At 37.7% G+C, this 24,251-nt stretch overlaps 1 protein-coding gene across 6 annotated transcripts in view; it reads right to left on the bottom strand.

Moving 5' to 3' along the window:
• Positions 1-24,251, bottom strand: part of mtm (phosphatidylinositol-3-phosphate phosphatase) — a 109,181-nt gene that overhangs the window by 7,797 nt on the left and 77,133 nt on the right. For 5 of the 6 annotated variants that reach the window (XM_070096720.1, XM_070096724.1, XM_053791782.2 and 2 more), the window contains 5 exons: positions 16,862-16,992; positions 15,272-15,447; positions 14,931-15,038; positions 12,390-12,574; positions 2,557-2,758 (listed from right to left, as the gene is read on the bottom strand). In XM_070096720.1, the coding sequence (XP_069952821.1) occupies positions 2,557-2,758; positions 12,390-12,574; positions 14,931-15,038; positions 15,272-15,447; positions 16,862-16,992 (802 nt within the window). The remainder of the gene's footprint in view (positions 1-2,556; positions 2,759-12,389; positions 12,575-14,930; positions 15,039-15,271; positions 15,448-16,861; positions 16,993-24,251) is intronic. The other variant, XM_070096722.1, reaches the window with a different exon arrangement.

Raw genomic sequence — 24,251 nt, 5'->3', positions numbered from 1 at the left:
AAAGTGATCTCTCCAAAACTCTCTTAGAGTCAGTTGAGTTTCTGAGGTCACTACAAAGCACCTTTCAAACATAGCTTTTGTGTACAGTTTCTTGAAGTTTGCAATGACCTGCTGGTCCATGGGCTGCAGGAGAGGAGTGGTATTAGGAGGCAAAAACTTCACCTTAGTGAAGCTTATGTCTGCAGAAAGTCGCTCTGCCAAGTCTGAAGGATGACCAGGAGCATTGTCTAATACCAGGAGGCACTTAAGGTCCAATTTATTTTCCAGGAGATAATTTTTCACAGTGGGGGCAAATGCATGGTGTAACCAGTCATAGAAAAAGTCCCTAGTGACCCATGCCTTACTGTTTGCCCTCCACAGCACACACAAATTAGCCTTGAGGAGATTGTTTTTCCTGAACACTCTGGGAGTTTCAGAGTGATAAACCAATAAAGGCTTCACTTTGCAATCACCACTAGCATTGGCACACATCAACAGAGTAAGCCTGTCTTTCATAGGCTTATGTCCTGGAAGTGCCTTTTCCTCCTGTGTAATGTAGGTCCTGCTTGGCATTTTCTTCCAAAACAGGCCTGTTTCGTCACAATTAAACACTTGTTCAGGTTTCAGTCCTTCACTGTCTATGTACTCCTTGAATTCCTGCACATATTTTTCAGTCACTACAATTCTTAAATCTCTCAAACCAACCTTTGCTGGCCTTAAATTCACTCACATCACCACTAGTTGCTGGCATTGTTTTAATTAAATCGTCATGCAACTTCCTAGCCTTTTCACATATGATCGCTATCTGTTTTTCGTTTATCCACACCAATAACAGTCTCTCAACATCTTCTATCACTTGCGATCTCAGATTCAAAAGCATAATTGCACCTTTGGCAAGAACAGCTTCCTTGATTGCCGTTTTCTTGCCCACAATAGTAGCGATGGTTGATTGGGGTTTTGTGTACAACCTGGCCAACTCGGAGACACACACTCCACTTTCATACTTAGCAATGATCTCTTTCTTCATATCCATAGTAATTCTCACCCTTTTTTGCTGTAGGGTTGGCACTAGAAGCTTTCTTGGGGCCCATGGTGACTTATTTTGCATGTGCAATCACTACTAACGCTGTGATAATATGAAATGTTCCGATTGTATGTTTGGATGGGACCGCGGTGGCTGGCTGGCTTGTAAACACTGACACCCACGGGACAAGTGAGGCGCGCTCAGGCTACAAGTGGATGCGTCTCGAACAGAACGAATAGCGTTGGTCAGGTTTTTTAGCGCTAGTCGAGGCAAAATTTTTGCGTTAAAATGTATCGCTAGTCGAATTTAACGTTAGATGATGCCAACATTGGTCGAGGGTCCACTGTATGCGTATTTTACTTTTTTATTGTTTTTAATGCCTAGTTCTATTGCTAACTTAATATATGCTAGTGTAAACTTGTTATCTAGTATTTATATGAATTTATAAGTAAAAAAAAAAAAGGTGTTCCACTTTACGGCGATTTCCACTTTCATGACGGTAGCCTGGGACCTAACGTGCCATATAAGTGGGGCCCTACTGTATTCATTCCTGGCTTGTTTGAAATTTGGCAACTGTCTTGTTTGAATTTTTATAATGGTTTCAAGTTTTTCTTTCCTTTTTTGGGCTTTCCAGCAACAGCTAGTAAACTGGTCTAAATTTATTGCTGTCTTTGATTTATTTTAATATATTGCTTGCTTTAATTTCCATGTGTGTTACAGAACTCATCATATATTTTTTTGACATTTGTCCCCTGTTATATTTCATCTCATTTAAAATTCTCAAACTTTTTCTGAAGTCTCAATACTTTCTTTTTCTGTAGTCTAGCTTTCATGTCTGTGCTGTTCTTTTTCCTCCCCAAGTCATATTTTGCAACACATGTTATTGCAAAAAAATGATCACATTGGTGAGACTTTGACATGGAACTTAATATGTGATTGTGTACTGTAGTGTGTGCTCACTGGGTTCCTGTTTTTTTGTTCATACTTCAGAAGCTTTTATCACCTCTGTGTATTATTGCATTTACTGACATCGTGGAAGTGACAAATTTTTCTTTATAGGCGATAACTTATTTAACCTAAACTAACCTAGGCTGAAATAATGTTCATCAGTAAATTTGCTTAAAACTTTATGTTAGCAGTCAACTTACGTTTAAAGAAGATGGGTTGAATGGTTATCATATTTTCTGTTATACAAGACAATATTCCTCAAAAACTACCCAAAAAACACTCTATGTCTTATACAACTTTGTACTTGTGGTGGTAGTAGTAGAGTATTTGTATGATAATATACACTAAAGGGTTTTTCCATAAAAACTATTCCTAAAATTAGGGTAGATCAAATGTAAAGTTCACCTTATATGATGGAAAATACAGCCATTATAGGGCCACACACTCCTGCAAGTTTCAAGTCAATGTGACCTGGCATTAAAATGATATCCAGGAAAATACAGGGTTGACATACAAGGTCAACTAATAATAATAGCTAGTAACTAATTAGCCACAAAGATACTGAATATAAAATATAAGTATCTGGGAATAACTAAATATCTTACCTGCTGTCGCATTGATGGGTTCCATCTACAGTAGTATTTATCCCAAAGGCAGAGATGACGCATAGAGGTGAGAGGGAAAAGGACATGATGGCGAGTTGCTGGGTTATACAATGGATTCTCAAAATCTGATTGATTACTGAGAATCAATGACCAAAGAGAGACTGTTTTAGTCTTTACCTCCTTTTCCATTCTTTCTCGTTCACTGACAAAACAGAAATGAACAAGTAGACAATTAGCAATCATTATGATTAAACAGGAACATTTCTACAGCTGGTAATAAAATTGTTAAATAAATGGAACAGAAAGTAATATTAGTATGTATATGTATATAGTATGTATATGTATAGGTAGTAGGTTGGTAGACAGCAACCACCCAGGGAGGTACTACCGTCCTGCCAAGTGAGTGTAAAACGAAGCCTGTGATTGTTTTACATGATGGTAGGATTGCTGATGTCTTTTGTCTGTCTCATAAATATGCAAGATTACAGGCATGTCTTGCTACTTCTACTTACACTTAGGTCACACTACACATACATGTACACATTTATTTATACACACTCATCTGAGTTTTCTTTGATTTTATCTTAATAGTTCTTGGTCTTATTAATTTTCCTTTTATATCCATGGGGAAGTGGAATAAGAATCTTTCCTCCGTAAGCCATGCGTGTTGTAAAAGTCAACTAAAATGCCGGGAACAATGGGCTAGTAACCCCTTTTCCTGTAAAGATTACTAAAAAGAATAAGAAGAAGAAAATTGTCAAAGTGGGAAGTCTGAATGTGCGTGGATGTTGTGCAGATGATAAGAAAGAGATGATTGTGGATGTTATGAATGAGAAGAAGCTGGATGTCCTGGCTTTAAGTGAAACAAAGCTGAAGGGGGTGGGAGAGTTTCAGTGGAGAGGAATAAATGGGATTAGGTCAGGGGTTTCAAATAGAGTTAGAGCTAAAGAAGGAGTAGCAATAATGTTGAAGGATAAGCTATGGCAGGAAAAGAGGGACTATAAATGTATTAATTCAAGGATTATGTGGAGTAAAATAAAGATTGGATGTGAAAAGTGGGTTATAATAAGCGTGTATGCACCTGGAGAAGAGAGAAGTGTAGAGGAGAGAGAGAGATTTTGGGAAATGTTGAGTGAATGCGTGGGGAGTTTTGAATCAAGTGTGAGAGTAATGGTGGTTGGGGATTTTAATGCTAAAGTGGGTAAAAATGTTATGGAGGGAGTAGTAGGTAAATTTGGGGTGCCAGGGGTAAATGTAAATGGGGAGCCTTTAATTGAGCTATGTGTAGAAAGAAATTTGGTAATAAGTAATACATATTTTATGAAAAAGAGGATAAATAAATATACAAGGTATGATGTAGCACGTAATGAAAGTAGTTTATTAGATTATGTATTGGTGGATAAAAGGTTGATGGGTAGGCTCCAGGATGTACATGTTTATAGAGGGGCAACTGATATATCGGATCATTATTTAGTTGTAGCTACAGTTAGAGTAAGAGGTAGATGGGAAAAGAGGAAGGTGGCAACAACAAGTAAGAGGGAAGTGAAAGTGTATAAACTAAGGGAGGAGGAAGTTCGGGTGAGATATAAGCGACTATTGGCAGAAAGGTGGGCTAGTGCAAAGATGAGTAGTGGGGGGGTTGAAGAGGGTTGGAATAGTTTTAAAAATGCAGTATTAGAATGTGGGGCAGAAGTTTGTGGTTATAGGAGGGTGGGGGCAGGAGGAAAGAGGAGTGATTGGTGGAATGATGAAGTAAAGGGTGTGATAAAAGAGAAAAAGGTAGCTTATGAGAGGTTTTTACAAAGCAGAAGTGTTATAAGAAGAGCAGAGTATATGGAGAGTAAAAGAAAGGTAAAGAGAGTGGTGAGAGAGTGCAAAAGGAGAGCAGATGATAGAGTGGGAGAGGCACTGTCAAGAAATTTTAATGAAAATAAGAAAAAATTTTGGAGTGAGTTAAACAAGTTAAGAAAGCCTAGGGAAAATATGGATTTGTCAGTTAAAAACAGAGTAGGGGAGTTAGTAGATGGGGAGATGGAGGTATTGGGTAGATGGCGAGAATATTTTGAGGAACTTTTAAATGTTAAGGAAGAAACAGAGGCAGTAATTTCATGCACTGGTCAGGGAGGTATACCATCTTTTAGGAGTGAAGAAGAGCAGAATGTAAGTGTGGGGGAGGTACGTGAGGCATTACGTAAAATGAAAGGGGGTAAAGCAGCTGGAACTGATGGGATCATGACAGAAATGTTAAAAGCAGGGGGGGATATAGTGTTGGAGTGGTTGGTACTTTTGTTTAATAAATGTATGAAAGAGGGGAAGGTACCTAGGGATTGGCAGAGAGCATGTATAGTCCCTTTATATAAAGGGAAAGGGGACAAAAGAGACTGTAAAAATTATAGAGGAATAAGCTTACTGAGTATACCAGGAAAAGTGTACGGTAGGGTTATAATTGAAAGAATTAGAGGTAAGACAGAATGTAGGATTGCGGATGAGCAAGGAGGTTTTAGAGTGGGTAGGGGATGTGTAGATCAGGTGTTTACATTGAAGCATATATGTGAACAGTATTTAGATAAAGATAGGGAAGTTTTTATTGCATTTATGGATTTAGAAAAGGCATATGATAGAGTGGATAGAGGAGCAATGTGGCAGATGTTGCAAGTATATGGAATAGGTGGTAAGTTATTAAATGCTGTAAAGAGTTTTTATGAGGATAGTGAGGCTCAGGTTAGGGTGTGTAGAAGAGAGGGAGACTACTTCCCGGTAAAAGTAGGTCTTAGACAGGGATGTGTAATGTCACCATGGTTGTTTAATATATTTATAGATGGGGTTGTAAAGGAAGTAAATGCTAGGGTGTTTGGGAGAGGGGTGGGATTAAATTATGGGGAATCAAATTCAAAATGGGAATTGACACAGTTACTTTTTGCTGATGATACTGTGCTTATGGGAGATTCTAAAGAAAAATTGCAAAGGTTAGTGGATGAGTTTGGGAATGTGTGTAAAGGTAGAAAGTTGAAAGTGAACATAGAAAAGAGTAAGGTGATGAGGGTGTCAAATGATTTAGATAAAGAAAAATTGGATATCAAATTGGGGAGGAGGAGTATGGAAGAAGTGAATGTTTTCAGATACTTGGGAGTTGACGTGTCGGCGGATGGATTTATGAAGGATGAGGTTAATCATAGAATTGATGAGGGAAAAAAGGTGAGTGGTGCGTTGAGGTATATGTGGAGTCAAAAAACGTTATCTATGGAGGCAAAGAAGGGAATGTATGAAAGTATAGTAGTACCAACACTCTTATATGGGTGTGAAGCTTGGGTGGTAAATGCAGCAGCGAGGAGACGGTTGGAGGCAGCGGAGATGTCCTGTTTAAGGGCAATGTGTGGTGTAAATATTATGCAGAAAATTCGGAGTGTGGAAATTAGGAGAAGGTGTGGAGTTAATAAAAGTATTAGTCAGAGGGCAGAAGAGGGGTTGTTGAGGTGGTTTGGTCATTTAGAGAGAATGGATCACAGTAGAATGACATGGAAAGCATATAAATCTATAGGGGAAGGAAGGCGGGGTAGGGGTCGTCCTCGAAAGGGTTGGAGAGAGGGGGTAAAGGAGGTTTTGTGGGTAAGGGGCTTGGACTTCCAGCAAGCGTGCGTGAGCGTGTTAGATAGGAGTGAATGGAGACGAATGGTACTTGGGACCTGACGATCTGTTGGAGTGTGAGCAGGGTAATATTTAGTGAAGGGATTCAGGGAAACCGGTTATTTTCATATAGTCGGACTTGAGTCCTGGAAATGGGAAGTACAATGCCTGCACTTTAAAGGAGGGGTTTGGGATATTGGCAGTTTGGAGGGATATGTTGTGTATCTTTATATGTTTATGCTTCTAGACTGTTGTATTCTGAGCACCTCTGCAAAAACAGTGATAATGTGCGAGTGTGGTGAAAGTGTTGAATGATGATGAAAGTATTTTCTTTTTGGGGATTTTCTTTCTTTTTTGGGTCACCCTGCCTCGGTGGGAGACGGCCGACTTGTTGAAAAAAAAAAAAAAAAAAAAAATATGTGTAATTACCTAACCAATAGGAATAGCTATTCTTATGTGTTCCATTATCTCTCTAATGTTGCATTCAACCATCTGGAGATTATTCCACTGATTACCTTCAATACTCTATCTGAAAGAAAATACTTCTTATTTTTTACACCACATTTGTTTTTTTTTTTTTCTTTCAAAATTAATGTCAGCATGTTATGGGAAAGGAAACAAGATTTATGGAATCTGATACTAATAAAGTGTGGGTCAAGTAACATCAATTAAAGGAATCAGGAAAATTGGTTAGCCTGAGATCTGAAGGTGGGAAGTGTAGTGCCTGCACCTGAAGGATGGGTGGGGATGAGTGGTTCAGAAGGTCATTAGAGTTGTGATGCCTGTGCACTTTTGGAAAGAGCATTAAATAATGAGTGACAGTAAACATGTTTCCTTCCTTGGGTCACCCTGCCTTGACTCTTGGGAAATTGCCAATGTTAAAAAAAAATAAAATTATTATTATGTTGTAAAGGCTGCTGGACAAATTTAAGTGTGTGTGTCAAAGAAGCAAATTAAAAGTGAACACTGAACAAAGCAAGGTGATGAGAGTAAAAAAATAAGCGAGATGTAATTAGATCACTGCACAATCGGAGAAAGCTATCCCTGCATTGAATAAACCAAGTCACCTATACAGTGGACCCCCCAGTTAACGATATTTTTTCACTCCAGAAGTATGTTCAGGTGCCAGTACTGACCGAATTTGTTCCCATAAGAAATATTGTGAAGTAGATTAGTCCATTTCAGACCCCCAAACATACACGTACAAACGCACTTACAAAAATACACTTACATAATTGGTCGCATTCGGAGGTAATCGTTATGCGGGGGTCCACTGTATTTCAATGCATGAGAAAAGATTAATGCAGAGTGTGGCATAAGTTTATACTGTAATGTAGTTAAGTATTAATGTTGAAAATATGAAGTGAATCAAAGCTGGTATTCACAAATTATCACATGGACACTAATCCCAATTTTTTCAATAAAATTGGCAAATCATAACAAATACAGCCCTAAATTAATTTAAACCTTTTACTGAAAAACACCAGCTTTGAAGCCATACTATAGAAAAATTTTCCTATCAGAAGGACCAATATCATAAAAATACACCAGCAAAGTTAAGTTTGAAGCCAGAGAATTTGGAACATAAAAATTTTGTTGAAAATAAGAAAAAGTTTTGGAGTGAGATTAACAAGTTAAGGAAGCCTAGAGAACAAATGGATTTGTCAGTTAAAAATAGGAGAGGAGAGTTATTAAATGGAGAGTTAGAGGTATTGGGAAGATGGAGGGAATATTTTGAGGAATTGTTAAATGTTGATGAAGATAGGGAAGCTGTGATTTCGTGTATAGGGCAAGGAGGAATAACATCTTGTAGGAGTGAGGAAGAGCCAGTTGTGAGTGTGGGGGAAGTTCGTGAGGCAGTAGGTAAAATGAAAGGGGGTAAGGCAGCCGGGATTGATGGGATAAAGATAGAAATGTTAAAAGCAGGTGGGGATATAGTTTTGGAGTGGTTGGTGCAATTATTTAATAAATGTATGGAAGAGGGTAAGGTACCTAGGGATTGGCAGAGAGCATGCATAATTCTTTTGTATAAAGGCAAAGGGGATAAAATAGAGTGCAAAAATTATAGGGGGATAAGTGTGTTGAGTATACCTGGTAAAGCGTATGGTAGAGTTATTATTGAAAGAATTAAGAGTAAGACAGAGAATAGGATAGCAGATGAACAAGGAGGCTTTAGGAAAGGTAGGGGGTGTGTAGACCAGGTGTTTACAGTGAAACACATAAGTGAACAGTATTTAGATAAGGCTAAAGAGGTCTTTGTGGCATTTATGGATTTGAAAAAGGCGTATGACAGGGTGGATAGGGGGGCAATGTGGCAGATGTTGCAGGTTTATGGTGTAGGAGTAGGTTACTGAAAGCAGTGAAGAGTTTTTACGAGGATAGTGAGGCTCAAGTTAGAGTATGTAGGAAAGAGGGAAATTATTTCCCAGTAAAAGTAGGCCTTAGACAAGGATGTGTGATGTCACCGTGGTTGTTTAATATATTTATAGATGGGGTTGTAAGAGAAGTAAATGCGAGGGTCTTGGCAAGAGGCGTGGAGTTAAAAGATAAAGAATCACTCATAAAGTGGGAGTTGTCACAGTTGCTCTTTGCTGATGACACTGTGCTCTTGGGAGATTCTGAAGAGAAGTTGTAGAGATTGGTGGATGAATTTGGTAGGGTATGCAAAAGAAGAAAATTAAAAGTGAATACAGGAAAGAGTAAGGTTATGAGGATAACAAAAAGATTAGGTGATGAAAGATTGGATATCAGATTGGAGGGAGAGAGTATGGAGGAGGTGAATGTATTCAGATATTTGGGAGTCGACGTGTCAGCGGATGGGTCTATGAAAGATGAGGTGAATCATAGAATTGATGAGGGGAAAAGGGTGAGTGGTGCACTTAGGAGTCTGTGGAGACAAAGAACTTTGTCCTTGGAGGCAGAGAGGAGAATGTATGAGAGTATAGTTTTACCAATGCTCTTATATGGGTGTGAAGCGAGGAGAAGGCTGGAGGCAGTGGAGGTGTCATGTCTGAGGGCAATGTGTGGTGTGAATATAATGCAGAGAATTCGTAGTTTGGAAGTTAGGAGGAGGTGCGGGATTACCAAAACTGTTGTCCAGAGGGCTGAGGAAGGGTTGTTGAGGTGGTTCGGACATGTAGAGAGAATGGAGCGAAACAGAATGACTTCAAGAGTGTATCAGTCTGTAGTGGAAGGAAGGCGGGGTAGGGGTCGGCCTAGGAAAGGTTGGAGGGAGGGGTTAAAGGAGGTTTTGTGTGCGAGGGGCTTGGACTTCCAGCAGGCATGCGTGAGCATGTTTGATAGGAGTGAATGGAGACAAATGGTTTTTAATACTTGACATACTGTTGGAGTGTGAGCAAAGTAACATTTATGAAGGGGTTCAGGGAAACCGGCAGGCCGGACTTGAGTCCTGGAGATGCGAAGTACAGTGCCTGCACTCTGAAGGAGGGGTGTTAATGTTGCAGTTTAAAAACTGTAGTGTAAAGCACCCTTCTGGCAAGACAGTGATGGAGTGAATGATGGTGAAAGTTTTTCTTTTTCGGGCCACCCTGCCTTGGAGGGAATCGGCCAGTGTGATAATAAAAAAAAAAAATAATCTACAAGCACTGTATAGCACTTTGCCTGGAATTTTTGAATTATCCTAGGTAATTTACACTATGTATAATAACTGTACTTATGTGTACCTGTGAGAGAGAGAGACAGATACAGAGAGACAGCCAAAGTCAGTCAGTCAGTCAGTCGGCCAGCCTGTCGAATACGTATTACATGTTCCAAAATTGCTTCTCATTATTCAGGCCATAGGTTATAGAACATTCTGGCAGGATGACACTACCAGTGGTATCAGAAATGAAAGGATGTTGCACATATGTTGCACTTGGTTATTATCGAGGTTTTTGATATTTCCTCGACCATTTGTGGCCACATCCATCTCAAAGCCACTCTAGGTCAACATCACTTTCTTCTTAAAAGGGGAGTGTTAATACGATATGACATCAGTGAATCCCTAGTGCTATTTGCTCCAGCTGGTGCTCAACTGAACTGGTGCTCCCACAAGGTACTAAGTATAGTTCCAGATTTTTTTAATACTGCACACACCGAGTGTTAAGACCCATTCTGTACTGACCAGGCATCTCAGGCCAATCATGCCAAATCTAGAGGCAGGAAAAATAAAACGTAGATCTATGTTTGGAGTGCTAGCGGTATAAACGTAGATCTACGTTTGGACAGTTTAAGGGTTAAAAGGGGGGGTAATTTTAGTGCTTTTATTCCTTCTCTGAAGGTAAAAAGTTTGAATTCTGGGCTCCATGTTGGCTCACTGCTTTTAACTATTTCTGTTCTATCTATGTTTCTCTGGATGTGGCCACCATATTCTAGCAACACATTCTAGTTCAGGAATAACATATATTAAAAACAATTATTCAGTATTTCCATATACCTAAAATATATTTGAAAGTTATCATTAACCCTTTCAGGGTCGTGAGGCCCTCTCCTAAATTTGTTCTCAGGGTCGAAATTTTTTCGGAAAAAAAAATGATTTTTTCTTATGAAAAGATAGAGAATCTTTTCCTAATCATAATGACACCAAAAGTATGAAATGTGATGGAAAACTTACGGAATTATGCTCTCGCAATAAGCTTTGATAATTTTATTTACTCACATGCAAGTTCCACTCACATCCAATCCCTCTCACTCATATATTTATCCAACCTAAATTTGAAACTACTTAAGGTTTTAGCTTCGATAGGACCTTGGGTAGCTTTAAAAAGAGATTGGACAAATATATAAGTGGGAGGGGCTGGGTATGATTGGTGTCGTGGGTACATAATAACATAATAAAGGAGGAACACTGCTGTAGGCTTGTTGGCCCATACTTGGCAGGTCCTTCATAAATCCAACCCACTAACAGAATAAACACTACCCAAGAAATAAGTTTTGACAATTCTATTTACTCACATATCTCAGCACTTCTAGTGTTCACACGTGCATCTGCTGTTCGCTGATATTTTGTTTTAGCTTTTTATTTTGTAACCATGTTTAATTTCACTGTGAAAATGTCAAAAAGAGCTGCAGATACCCCTATGGGTAACAGTGAGAAAAAGAAAATGAAGCATCTGACGTTATAAAAAACGCAGAAAGTAGAGGTACTGCAGAAGCTTGATCGTAGTGTGTCAGTGCAGCATCTTACTGAAGAATATGGTTTTGGAACTACCACTGTTTATGATTTAAAGAAATAGAAAGACAAGTTACTGAAGTATTATAGTGACAATGATGACCAAAAACTCATGAAAAATAGGAAAACACTGTAAAGGGCAAAAAAAACGAAGATCTTGACTGTGCTAATGGAGTTATAGGAAGCTGACATCGAAGAAATGCTAAACATTGACAATGATGCGCCTGTTGTGCATTCTTTGAGTAATGGTGAAATTGCTGAAATAGTGTTAAATACAAATAAGCAACTACTGGCCTTGAACAACGTGTATTTATCAGTAAGCAAGAGATTATGGCAATTTACTCAGTTAAAGAGAGAGTGCTTAGATAGAAACCTATGTTAATAAGACAGGTGACACTTGAAGAAGTCTTTAAAAATGCCATCTGTCAATCATCTTGAGAATCATGTTCCTGGTCTATGATTATCCCATTACTTCATTTATCAATATATTACTCAATAAATAAACCATAGCAGTATTTGTAGTCTTTATTTATTCCACTTAGTGTGAGTAATCATACGTTTGATTATGGGGTGCTGCCCTAGACCCCACCTTCATTCGAAATTCAAAAAATTCTGAAATTCGAAACACTGCTGGTCCCAAAGGTTTTGGATAATGGGATATGGACCTGTATAATTGTGAGGCTACCACACCTGACTTCCTGCAATAAATACTACTCATCACTCACCCTACATTAAGACTACAAATATTTTAAGGTAAGTACTATATGTGCTTTTTACTTTTTTATTGTTTTCTTTACGCCTAGTTCTATTGTTGATTTAATATGTATATAATAGTGTAAACATTTTACCAGAAATTTATATGCATTTAAAAGTGAAAAACAGGTAATTCGCTTTATGGCAGTAGCCTGGAATCTAACCCGCTGTATAAGCAGGGCCTTCCTGTATAGTTTCAATCAGCTAAAATTTTATGTCAAGAGAATCCAAATCACACAAAATGTAAGAGTCAGGAATTTAGATGATGTTACTGTACTATACTTACCTATTATACAAAAAGGTACCAAAGAGGCAGGAATACAGATGATTCAGCAATGTGATAAGTAAATCTTCAGTAAACTGAAATGCATGTGGAAATTGTCTCATGATCTGCCACACACAGTCTACAAATTGTAGGAAGACTGGAGACCGATCTGCATCCTGGTGGCGGTCATCACCATGCCCAATGCGCTGCAAATGTCAGAGAGAGATTTAATACATTATACATATTCCTATGAAAATAAGTGGTATAAAATACCAACACAATGGAAATATAAACACTTCAGCAGTATAATGTGATCCTTTATTGACAATGTTTTGCCCACGCAGTGGGCTTTATCAGGTCGCAAACAGATCTACCTGGGTAAAAGGTATGTGAGTATTTATAGGCTGGAGTCGGGTGGAGAATGCTGGGTCAGGTGGAGAATGCTGGGTCAGGTGATGAATCCTGGAATCATCACTTATCTGTATATCCAACAACTTCAATCAGAACAATGGCTTCTATAACATAGTTGAACCCCTTGCCAAGAAACTTCATCGCTATCCAACATAAAAACAAGAATGGAGGAACATTGCAGAAGGTCTACTCATATACTTATCCAATCTCTTTTTAAAGCTGCCCAAGGTTCTAGATTCTATCGCCCTACTCAGAAGATTGTCACATGCAGCATTCTCCACCTGACTCCAGCCTATAAATACTCACATACCTTTTACCCAGGTAGATCTGTCTGTGACTTGATAAAGTCCCCTTTGTGGGCAAAAAGTTGTCAATAAAGGATCTCATTATACTGCTTAAGTGTTTATATTTCCATACATATTCCTAGGAAATACAAATTCAGATTGCCCATAATTTAAGTAAAGATCTAAAGTTACACCAGTCATTAACTCCTATGATATTTGACTTTAACTTACATCTCACAACCTAATGGACCAGGGTTTACTGCCCAGATGGAGCAAAACATATGAGTAAATCTGGTTACATCTTTGAGTTAGTCAACTGTTGTGGGCCTCATCCAGGAGCTGGTAATATACCTTAGATAAGACTGGACTTTAAAATAAGCAGACAAGGTCTTACAACCCCATCTGCAATATTTTTGGGGGATATGAAATTTTTTCTTAGGATAAGCACGTGACACTGCAGAGTACAAGCAACAAGAAATATATGCAAGATAACCAAAATGTCATAAACACTTGTAAACCCTCCTCTCAAATTCCTACTTGATAACTATAACAGAACACACAACCATAATACAAGACATAAATCACTCTTCAATATCCCTCAAGTCCATCTCTCCCTGTGCAAAAATGTTATGCACATAAAGGGTCCGAAGATCTGGAATTCATTACCAGAACACGCTAAAGGACCCCTGCCTGCAAATCTACTTAAGGCCCTACTTAGAAATTTCATCGCCCAAAATTAACCAGACAAACTGTACTTAATACCTGCCAGTTACACAAAAGCTACACAAGAAAGTACTAATGATGTCTCAACTTCAATACTGAATATTGTGCTGAAAATTGCTCAACCATATACTCATTATTTCAAAATTAGGATGTTATAATTTCATTGTTTTGATTACTAAATTGTAATATTTCATATTGTAAATTGTTTGAATTGTTCTATTGTAATACTGTAATTTTTATAAAATAATTCAAAACTGTAATTATTCTCTACTAAACTTCTCTACTAGACTTATTAAAGCCATATAGCATTACCTATTAATACTCAATTCTCTTGTACTCACTATAACTCATCTAATGACCATTTAATCTGTTATAGCCTTATTAATCTTAAGTTAATTTTAAGTTTGCCTGAATGCTCTACATACAAAGGGGCTTTTGGCATGTACACTCAACTATTATATTCCTTTGTACAACCATGTATCATATCAAAATAAATTGATTATTATTAATGTAATTCAGAGCATCCTTCCTTTCATGTTGTTTCACTTCTGTCTCAGTGTGGGGTCTTGAGTATACATGTGAGTAAACTGCCTTTCAGAAAAATGAAAATCTTGTAGTTCTTAAAGCTTATGTGGTTGTTAAAGCTATAGGTGGGTGAAATCTTATGTAACTCTCAAATATTATTATACTATGTGAAACAGTCAATGTTTGTTTATTTGTTTTCCATTGTTATTAATGGACCCCTCAAGGAAGGTTCCTTGATGTTGGTGAGGGGCTCTTGATTTAGGGAATTGGATCTGTTCTCCAGTTCTCCGAATTAAGCCTGAATGTTTTTGTGTGTGTAGTACTCAAGAAGAAGCATCAAAAATAACAAGGTACCTTTCCAGTGAACTTACAGAACACTGACCTTAACATACTATCATGTAGCTATGGAACATACACTGTTTGCAATGTGATCACCTAATTTCAAATTACAATCTGGAATCAACAAAAAGAGGACACAAATAAAAATTATCTAAGCTTAATAATTAAACAGTCAATATCAAAAGTGAATCATGAGTTTAACTCAAAACCACTTTCATATTCTGAAACTAAATTATTCTAAGAAAACAACTATTTTTCCTATACAGTATAGTGTACTTACTTGAGCAAACTTATGACCATAACTAAGCCATTCTTTTTCTATTAGAACTGCAACACCAGTTATCGTACGGTAGTAACCATCCAGCATTAGCATAGCTAGAGCTGTAAGCTAATTTAGAGAAGTCCATAAATTGGTTATAGGAAATCCAAAAGGAATCATTACCTATTTGTTAAGAAAATACATATACTACAGTATATGTATATAATTCATGTAACCATATATACATTGTAATGCATAGCAGCAAGTAAAATTTTTTACATTTCAAAATATTCAGAAGCTACAAAAAAGTCAGATTCAACATTTTAATACAAAAATTATTCAGTGTGAGGACTTCAACTGACCTGTGCAGTACGATCCCAACCATCAGAGCAATGTACAACTACACTGGTCTTGTGACTCTCTACTTTGTCAGCAATACGTAGTGCTCCGCTCAACACACAACGAATGTGGTCCAACCAATGTGTGGCTTCAAGGTTGCTTAGCCAGTGAGCATTGTCAATGTGTGGGTAACAAACCTCTGGAAATCAAAATCCTCAGAAATAGTATAATACATATTCATTTAATACTGGTTGCTTAGAATCAAATCTTTTATCTAACACTGCCACATCAGGACATTAACCCTTTCAGGGTCGAGATCCTCGCTCTCAAACTTGCCCTCAGGGTCGAAGAACTTAAAAAAAAAAAAAGAAATTATTTTATCTTAGGAAATGATAATCTTTTTCCGAAGGTAATGAAATCAAAGGTGTGAAATTTGATGGAAAACTTAAGGAATTATGCTCTCACAAAGTAAGCGGTCTTGGCAATATTTATGCATCAGCAATTTTGCCCACTTTGGCCAATTTCATTGCTCCAGTCGACCAAACTCAGAGCTATTTCGCTAGCATTTCTTCTATTCTATTGACTGAGTACAAGAAACTGCCCATTTACTATTTCGACTACCCAATAAAGTGATCAGAAATTGGTAATTTGGCCACTTTCACACAAATTTCAAGAAATGCCAATTTCAAAATAGGGTCCAGAATAAACAATGCAGACATTCCTGGCACTAAAATAAAATTTTCTCTGTTCGTCAGTCATGTCTCCAGGCCCCTCTTACATTACGCTTGCTTTCCATTTTAAATTTTTATTCACACAAAAAAATAGAAGATTTACTGTTTATGCAGACTACTGCATTACCATAAAAACTGTATACATAATGTCAACAAATTCATGAACGCATATCAGATTGGTTAGCTGGACGCATATTGGACAAGTGACACCATTTGTGTACTCTGGAATAGTAGTAAAACTTGAACATTTCTGCTATTTTGAGCTCAATTTCAAGTTACTTTCAGTCCTGAAACCAATCAAAGTCATCTCTATTTCTGTAACATATCTTCAATTCTATTAAATGAGACCAAGAAACCGAGAATACAACCATAAAAACCATACAAAAATACACCACAAAGTTGCTGTTTTACACCAAAAACACGTTTGCAGTTTTTCGTCATTATGCACTGCATGCTGCAGGATTTTTTTTTTGTATGGTGCACACTTACCACATAGATCCAATCTCTCATATCTAGGTGCAAATTTACAGCTCAGCACTTATGTGAGTGAGCTGAACTTATGCCATTGTACTACAGGACTGACACTAGCTTCAAACCCATGATACAACAAGACCGAAACTGAAAGGGTTAAATCAGTGATTTGTCTGTATTTCAAAATACAACAGTGACAAGTTCTTTGGTATCTCGTTCAACATTCCAATGTTTTCTAAAATAAGTTCTTTTATACACAGCAAAGGTTTTATAGCATACCCACTAAATGAATGCAAAAAAATATTCAGACAATGAAAACATAAAATACAAAACAGTGAAATATGAGACATCTTTCATTATTATTATCTCACAAAAATTTGATTTTTTGAAAAGAGCAACAAAATGGCTTACCTTGAAGTTTACGAAGACTCTCTCTCATCACATGGATATTGTGGATGTCGAGGAACTGGACTTCAGCATTTTGATATGCATCTTCACTTTCGTATCCACCACCCTTAGCCTTGTTGGCAACAGCGTTCACACTGAGGAAAATAAGATTTTCATCAAATCCAACAATGAGTATGAAGGATTTTAATGAAGAGAAAGAATTTACTTTAGATGACATCTTGTTCACAAGGCCACCTATGACACAGCATCCTACTTTCCTACCTTCACTGCATATGACATGGTGGCCCGTGGCCTAGTAGGCAAAGCTCTTGCTTCACATGCTGAGAGTCTGTGGTTCGAATCCCGGCAAGAGTGGAAACATTGGGTGTGTTTCCTTACACCTGTTGTACCTGTTCACCCATCAGTAAAAATGGATACCAGGGTGTTAGTCGACTGGTGTGGGTCACATCCTGGGATAAAACTGACCTAATTTGCCCGAAATGCTCTGCATAAGAAGGGGCTTTCTATATAGTAGTATGTCATTAATGTCAGCTAGGCCTGTATACCTAGTACATGTTCTTGTAGAAATAAAGATTTTTTTTTTTAACACATCAGCCATTTCTCTTCGAGGCAGGGTGACCCAAAAAGAAAGAAAAAACTTTCATCATCATTTAGCACTTTCACCATCACTCATATATAATCATTGCCTTTGCAGAGGCACTCAGATACAATAGTTTAGATGTCCCTCCAAACTACCAATATCCCAAACCCCTCCTTTAAAGTGCAGGCATTGTACTTCCCATTTTCTGGCCTCAAGTCCGGCTAACCGATTTCCCTGAATCCCTTCACAAAATATTACCCTACTCACACTCCAACGGCTTGTCAGATCCCAAAAACCATTCGTCTCCATTCCAGTAAATGTTTTTTATTTTCTGATAACTGCAACAGCTTATTTCTCTATGTCCCTTCTGTAGATACTTACTTACATCCTCCTTTACTCATATGAATACAAATATCGATCCTGATATCAACCTCTTATTGAACTGCACAAATAATCCTAACAGTAAATGCCATTACTACACTGCTGTCAGGCTAAAACTCTACTCAATGCCAGCAAGAACATTACAGTTTTCAACTATAATGTTAGATCATTGAGCAAACACTGTGATGACCTCCTTGCATTATTGATGTCTCTAAATGCTCCTATAACTTTCATTATTCTTATTGAAACCTGGCTCAAACAAGATTTGACACACACATTTACCATACCTGGTTACACAGCCATACATAACTGCAGGCTTGACCCACTAAGAGGAGGCACTGCCATCTACTACTCTGATGAACTGGAACGTATGAAATTTACTTGCACATGGAATGACAATGGTGAATATATAATACTTAAATTCACATAAAAAAAAATAACAAAAATCTATAACAGTTGGAGCAGTCTACAGATTACCACACAAATACTTAGAGTGGTAACCTTAGAAACATGATAACTGACTCCAAGTTGAATAAACACCACCTGATACTTACAGGAAACTTCAACATAAACCTCATTCAAGCCACTTATCCTCCAGTAGCTTATTTCACAAACAATATGAACAAATGCTTGCTGCTACCTTCTATAACTAAGTCAACAAGAATTTCTGAGACAAGTGCCTCATTACTTGACCATATTTGGACCAATATAATATTTCCACTACAAGCAGGTATAATCACAGACAACACTATAAACCACTTCCCCACCTCTCTCATAACCAACTTATGTGAACTACCTCAAGACTCGAGAAAGATCTCATTTCACCTTCATGATGAGCCATTGGTAAATAATTTAATATTAGCACTAGGTGACATTGATTGGCAGAGAGCACTAGCTGACAGCAATAATATTGACAAAGATGTCAAAACTGTTTTTACATAAAACACAAAACCTCTATATAACATGCACTCTCCAATCAAAATGAAGCAGATCACAGCAAAGAGACTACACAGCCCATGGGTAACAAATAGTATCCTCAAACCCATTGATAAAGAGCACCAACTTGAAAAACTGTTCAGATTAGACCTGATTACTAAAGATACACTTCAATACTCACAAAACTAATACAAAAATCAAAGCAAATGCATTCCAAAAATAGATTTATTGAAATAAAAGGTGATATGAAAAGGGCATGGCAAACCCTCCAAAATTTTGGCACTAGAAACTCTCTAGAAACAGAGAGATAAACTTAACTAAACCAGATGAAGCTCACATACAGCCTATAGACACGGCCAACAAATTTAACGTCTTCTTCTCTACTGTATGATCGAAGCGAGCAAGCAAAATTCCTAGCTCAAATGCCCAGCTGAAAGACCACCTCACTGGCAACTACCCAAATACTCTATATCTAGCTCCAACTAATTCTACTGAAGTCTCACTCATCATTAAATCCTTAAAAAACAAAGCAGGAGATCTAAATAACTTGCCACTACTCATATATAAACAAGGTGCTCCTGTGCTGTCACCCATTATTGCAACACTGTTTAACGAATCTGTTGAGCCCTCAACCTTCCCATCCATACTCAAGACAGCAAGGATTACCCCTATCCTCAAAGGAGGTGATCCAAATGATTTGAACAACTATAGACCTATATCAAACTTGCCCTTACTTTTTAAAATACAGTGGACCCCCGGTTAACGATATTTTTTCACTCCAGAAGTATGTTCAGGTGCCAGTACTGACCGAATTTGTTCCCATAAGGAATATTGTGAAGTAGATTAGTCCATTTCAGACCCCCAAACATACATGTACAAACGCACTTACATAAATACACTTACATAATTGGTCGCATTCGGAGGTGATCGTTATGCGGGGGTCCACTGTATTTGAAAAAATAATATGACTTTACTCCTACCTTATATCCAACAACATACTTAAACCCTGCCAGTTTGGGTTTAGACCAAAAAAAGTACGAATGATGCTATTATACAAATTCTTGAACTAATATATACAGCCCTTGATCAAAATGAATATCCTCTGGGGCTCTTCATTGACCTACAGAAAGCATTTGATACATTGGACCACAATCTCTTGCACCTAAAACTAAATCATTACGGCATCAGAGGACATTCCCTCGATTACCTAAAATCTTATCTTAACAATAGACACCAGTATGTACGTATATGCAAATGGAATCAACTCCACTATCCAGCCTGTAGCTGAACATTAAAATGGTATAAAATACTGACAGGTTGTTAGGTAAGACACATATGCAACAGTTAGGTATCATTATTTCGAAACGTTTCGCCTACACAGTAGGCTTCTTCAGTCGAGTACAGAAAAGTTGATAGAAGCAGAAGAATCTTGAAGACGATGTAATCAGTCCATCAAACTTGAAGTTTCGAGGTGGTCAGTCCTTCAGTCTGGAGAAGAGCATTGTTCCATAGTCTGAATTATGTCTACTCCCACTCAAACCCAGCTATACTTAGAGACACTGTAAACAATGAACTGCTAAAAATATATGCTTGGATGATGACCAACAAACCCACTCTCAACATAGACAAAACATACATTATTATTCTTATAAACCTCCACCTTGACTACTTCACATTAGTATTAAGATTAAATAAAGATTTTAATACAAGTTAACCACACTTATCTTGTCTAGATTTAAGTACTAGCTATTATGTACTAGGATTAGTCTGCCTGAAATGCCCCGGCATGATAGTGGCTTTCTTTGTACTCGGCAAACCAAAATTGTAATTACACATTTTAACCTTTTCAAAGAAATAAAATCTTTATCTTTATCTCCTATCTAACACACTCATGCACACTTGCTCGAAGTCCAAGCGCCTCCCCCCACAAAAGTCCTTTACCCCCGTTTTGAGGACGAACCCTACCCTACCTTCCTTCCCCTACAGATTTATACGCTCTCCAAGTCATTCTACTATGTTTCATTCTCTCTAAATGACCAAACCACATCAACAACCCCTCTTCAGCCCTCTAATACTTTTAGTAACTCCACACCTCTTCCTAATTTCCACACTACGAATTCTCTGCATAATATTTACACCACACATTGCCCTTAGACACGACATCTCCACTGCCTCCAACCTCCATCTCTTCTTCTTTCTCAACATCACTGGAATGTACATGTCACCAACACATGTTGGCTTGTTGCTCCAATCACCATCACTTGTTGTTCTAGTCACCAACACTTGCTGGTTTGTTGTTCTAGTCACCAACACTTGCTGACTTATTATGCCAGTCACTAACACTTGTTGGCTTGTTGTTCCAGTCACTAACACTTGTTGTCCTAGTCACCAACATTTGTTGGCAGTAAAGGAAGGCAGGGGTTTCTTATGTAACCACTGCTAAGTGTTCTAAAAATTTTAATAGTAGAGAGAATGGAAATACAAAAAATGTTCGATAAAATGGACCCCCATAAAACTGATATAGTAGAGCCCCGCTTTATGGTGTTCTGCTAATATGGTCATTTCAAATTATGACCAAAACTCTCTATATGGCTCCCCCCACCTGACTTTCTAATACGGTCACCGTGCCCCACTCGGTTTGTTTACATTCTCCGTAAGCACTACATCTTTCCATTATGTCTGGAAACTCCAAAATTTCAAGTGCTTTTAACCCTTTCGGGGTTTCGGCCATACTAGAACGGCTTAAGCGCCAGGGTTTTTGACGTACTAGTACGCATAAATTCTAGAGCCCTCAAATCTAGCAAGAGAAAGCTGGTAGGCCTACAGACGAAAGAATGGGTCTATGTGGTCAGTATGCACAGTATAAAAAAAAATCCTGCAGCACACAGTGCGTAATGGGAAAAAAAAAACTTTGACCGTGTTTTTGGTTTAACCCTTTGAGGGTCGACAGGCCCTCTCAGACTTGTTCTCAGGGTCGGCCAAATTTCAAAAAAAAAAAATTATTTTTTCTTATGAAAAGATAGAGAATCTTTTCCCAATCATAATGACACCAAAAGTATGAAATTTGATGGAAAACTTACGGAATTATGCTCTCGCGAAGTTAGCGGTCTCGACGAGGTTTGTGCATCGGCGATTTTGCCCACTTTGAGCCCTATTTTCGGCCAATTCCTGTGTACTAGTCGACAAAAATCATAACTATTTCTCTAGAACTCCATTTTTTCTGTTGAATGAGTACAAGAAACCACCCATTTGCTTATTCCAACTATCCAATACAGTGGTCAGAATTTAGCAATTTTGCCAATTTTACACAAATTTCAAAAGATGCCAATTTCCAAACAGGGTCCAGAATAAACAAGAAAGACATTCCTGGTACTAAAATAACATTTCCTCTGTTCGTTAGTCACATCCCCAGGCCCCTCTTGTATTTCTTTGGCTTTCCACTTTCAATTTTTATTCTTACAAAAAATAGAAGATTTACTGTTATGCAGACTACTGCATTAGTGTAGAAATGGTATAAATAATATCAGCGCACTTGTGAAAGAATATTAGACTCACCAGTTGACGTGTATTGGACGCTTGGCATGATTTGTTTACTTTTGAACTTTGGTAAAAATCAAACATTTCTGCTACTTTGAGCTCAATTTCAAGGTACTTTTCATTGTAAAACCAGTCAAAAGCATCTCAATTTCTGTAATATGTCTTCCAGTCTATAAAATGAGACCAAGAAAACTAGAATACAATAATAAATACCATGGGAAAATACAGTGCAAAGTCGCTGTTTTATTCCAAAAACACGGTCAAAGATTTTTTTTCTCATTATGTACTGTGTGCTGCAGGATTTTTTTTATACTGTGCACACTGCCCACATAGACCCATTCTTTCATATGTATACCTACCAGCTTTCTCCCAATAGATTTGAGGGCGCTAGAATTTAGGCGTACTAGTATGTCAAAAACCCTGGGTCGTAAGCCATACTAGTACGGCCGAAACCCTCAAAGGGTTAAAACAGCGACTTTGCACTGTATTTTCGTATGGTATTTATTGTTGTATTCTAGTTTTCCTAGTCTCATTGTATAGAATAGAAGACATATTACAGAAATTGAGATGATTTTGACTGGTTTTACAATGAAAAGTACCTTGAAATTGAGCTCAAAGTAGCAGAAATGTTCGATTTTCACCAAAGTTCAAAAGTAAACAAATCATGCTAAGCGTCCAATACACGTCAACTGGTGAGTCTAATATTCTTTCACAAGTGCGCCGATATTATTTATACCATTTCTACACTAATGCAGTAGTCTGCATAACAGTAAATCTTATTATTTTTGTGAGAATAAAAAAATCAAAGTGGAAAGGAAAAGAAATGTAAGAGGGACCTGGGGATGTGACTAATGAACAGAGGAAATGTTATTTTAGTGCCAGGAATGTCTTTCTTGTTTATTCTGGACCCTATTTGGAAATTGGCATCTTTTGAAATTTGTGTGAAATTGGCAAAATTGCTAAATTCTGACCACTTTACTGGATAGTTGAAATCGGTAAATGGGTGGTTTCTTGTACTCATTCGATAGAAAAAACGGAGTTCTAGCAAAATAGTTATGATTTTTGTCGATTAGTACAGTGGAATTGGCCGAAAATAGGGCTCAAAGTGGGCAAAATCGCCGATGCATAAACATCGTCGAGACCGCTAACTTCGCGAGAGCATAATTCCATAAGTTTTCCATCAAATTTCATACTTTTGGTGTCATTATGATCAGGAAAAGATTCTCTATCTTTTCATAAGATTTTTTTTTTTTTCTGAAATTTTGGCAACCCTGGGAACAAGTCCCTGAGAGGGCCTGGCGACCCTCGAAGGGCTAAAAGTTATTTCATATTTTATATATACTCTGATAATTATACTTATGTATACCTGTACCTAATTAAACTTACACACTGTGCTGGCATGCAGGTACACATTAAAATCAGTAAGAGTGTCTTGTGTCTCAAGAGCCATATTAGTAATGATAGTAATAATACTCAATAATAATCAGCGAGTCTCATTAAATGTCGTATATTACACATTTTCATTAATCCATCTTTGATATTTTTTTCAAAATTATATAATAAACACGATACATAACATATAAAGATGATAAATACACCCACAGTAGAATAAATAAACATAAATATGAGATGTGGTAGCCAGATGACTTGTATGTGTGATGCCATATTAGTAATGATGATAATACAGTGGACCCCCGCATACCGTTGGCATCACATAACGATTAATCCGCATACCGCTTGCTTTAATCGCAAAAATTTTCCCTCGCATACCGCTTAAAAACCCGCTCACCGATTTTCGTCCGAGACGCGTCCAATGTGCGCCCTCAGCCAGCCTCACATGTGCCGCCGGTGGCATTGTTTACCAGCCAGCCTCCGCGGTAACATCCAAGCATACAATCGGAATATTTCGTATTATTACAGTGTTTTCGGTGCTTTTTCTGGAAAATAAGTGACCATGGG

The sequence above is a fragment of the Cherax quadricarinatus genome, chromosome 54 (assembly GCF_038502225.1).
Source record: "Cherax quadricarinatus isolate ZL_2023a chromosome 54, ASM3850222v1, whole genome shotgun sequence".
Classification (NCBI taxonomy): Eukaryota; Metazoa; Arthropoda; class Malacostraca; order Decapoda; family Parastacidae; genus Cherax; species Cherax quadricarinatus.
The sequence above is the reverse complement of the archived record's forward strand: the minus strand, read 5'-3'. Positions and strand labels throughout refer to the sequence as shown.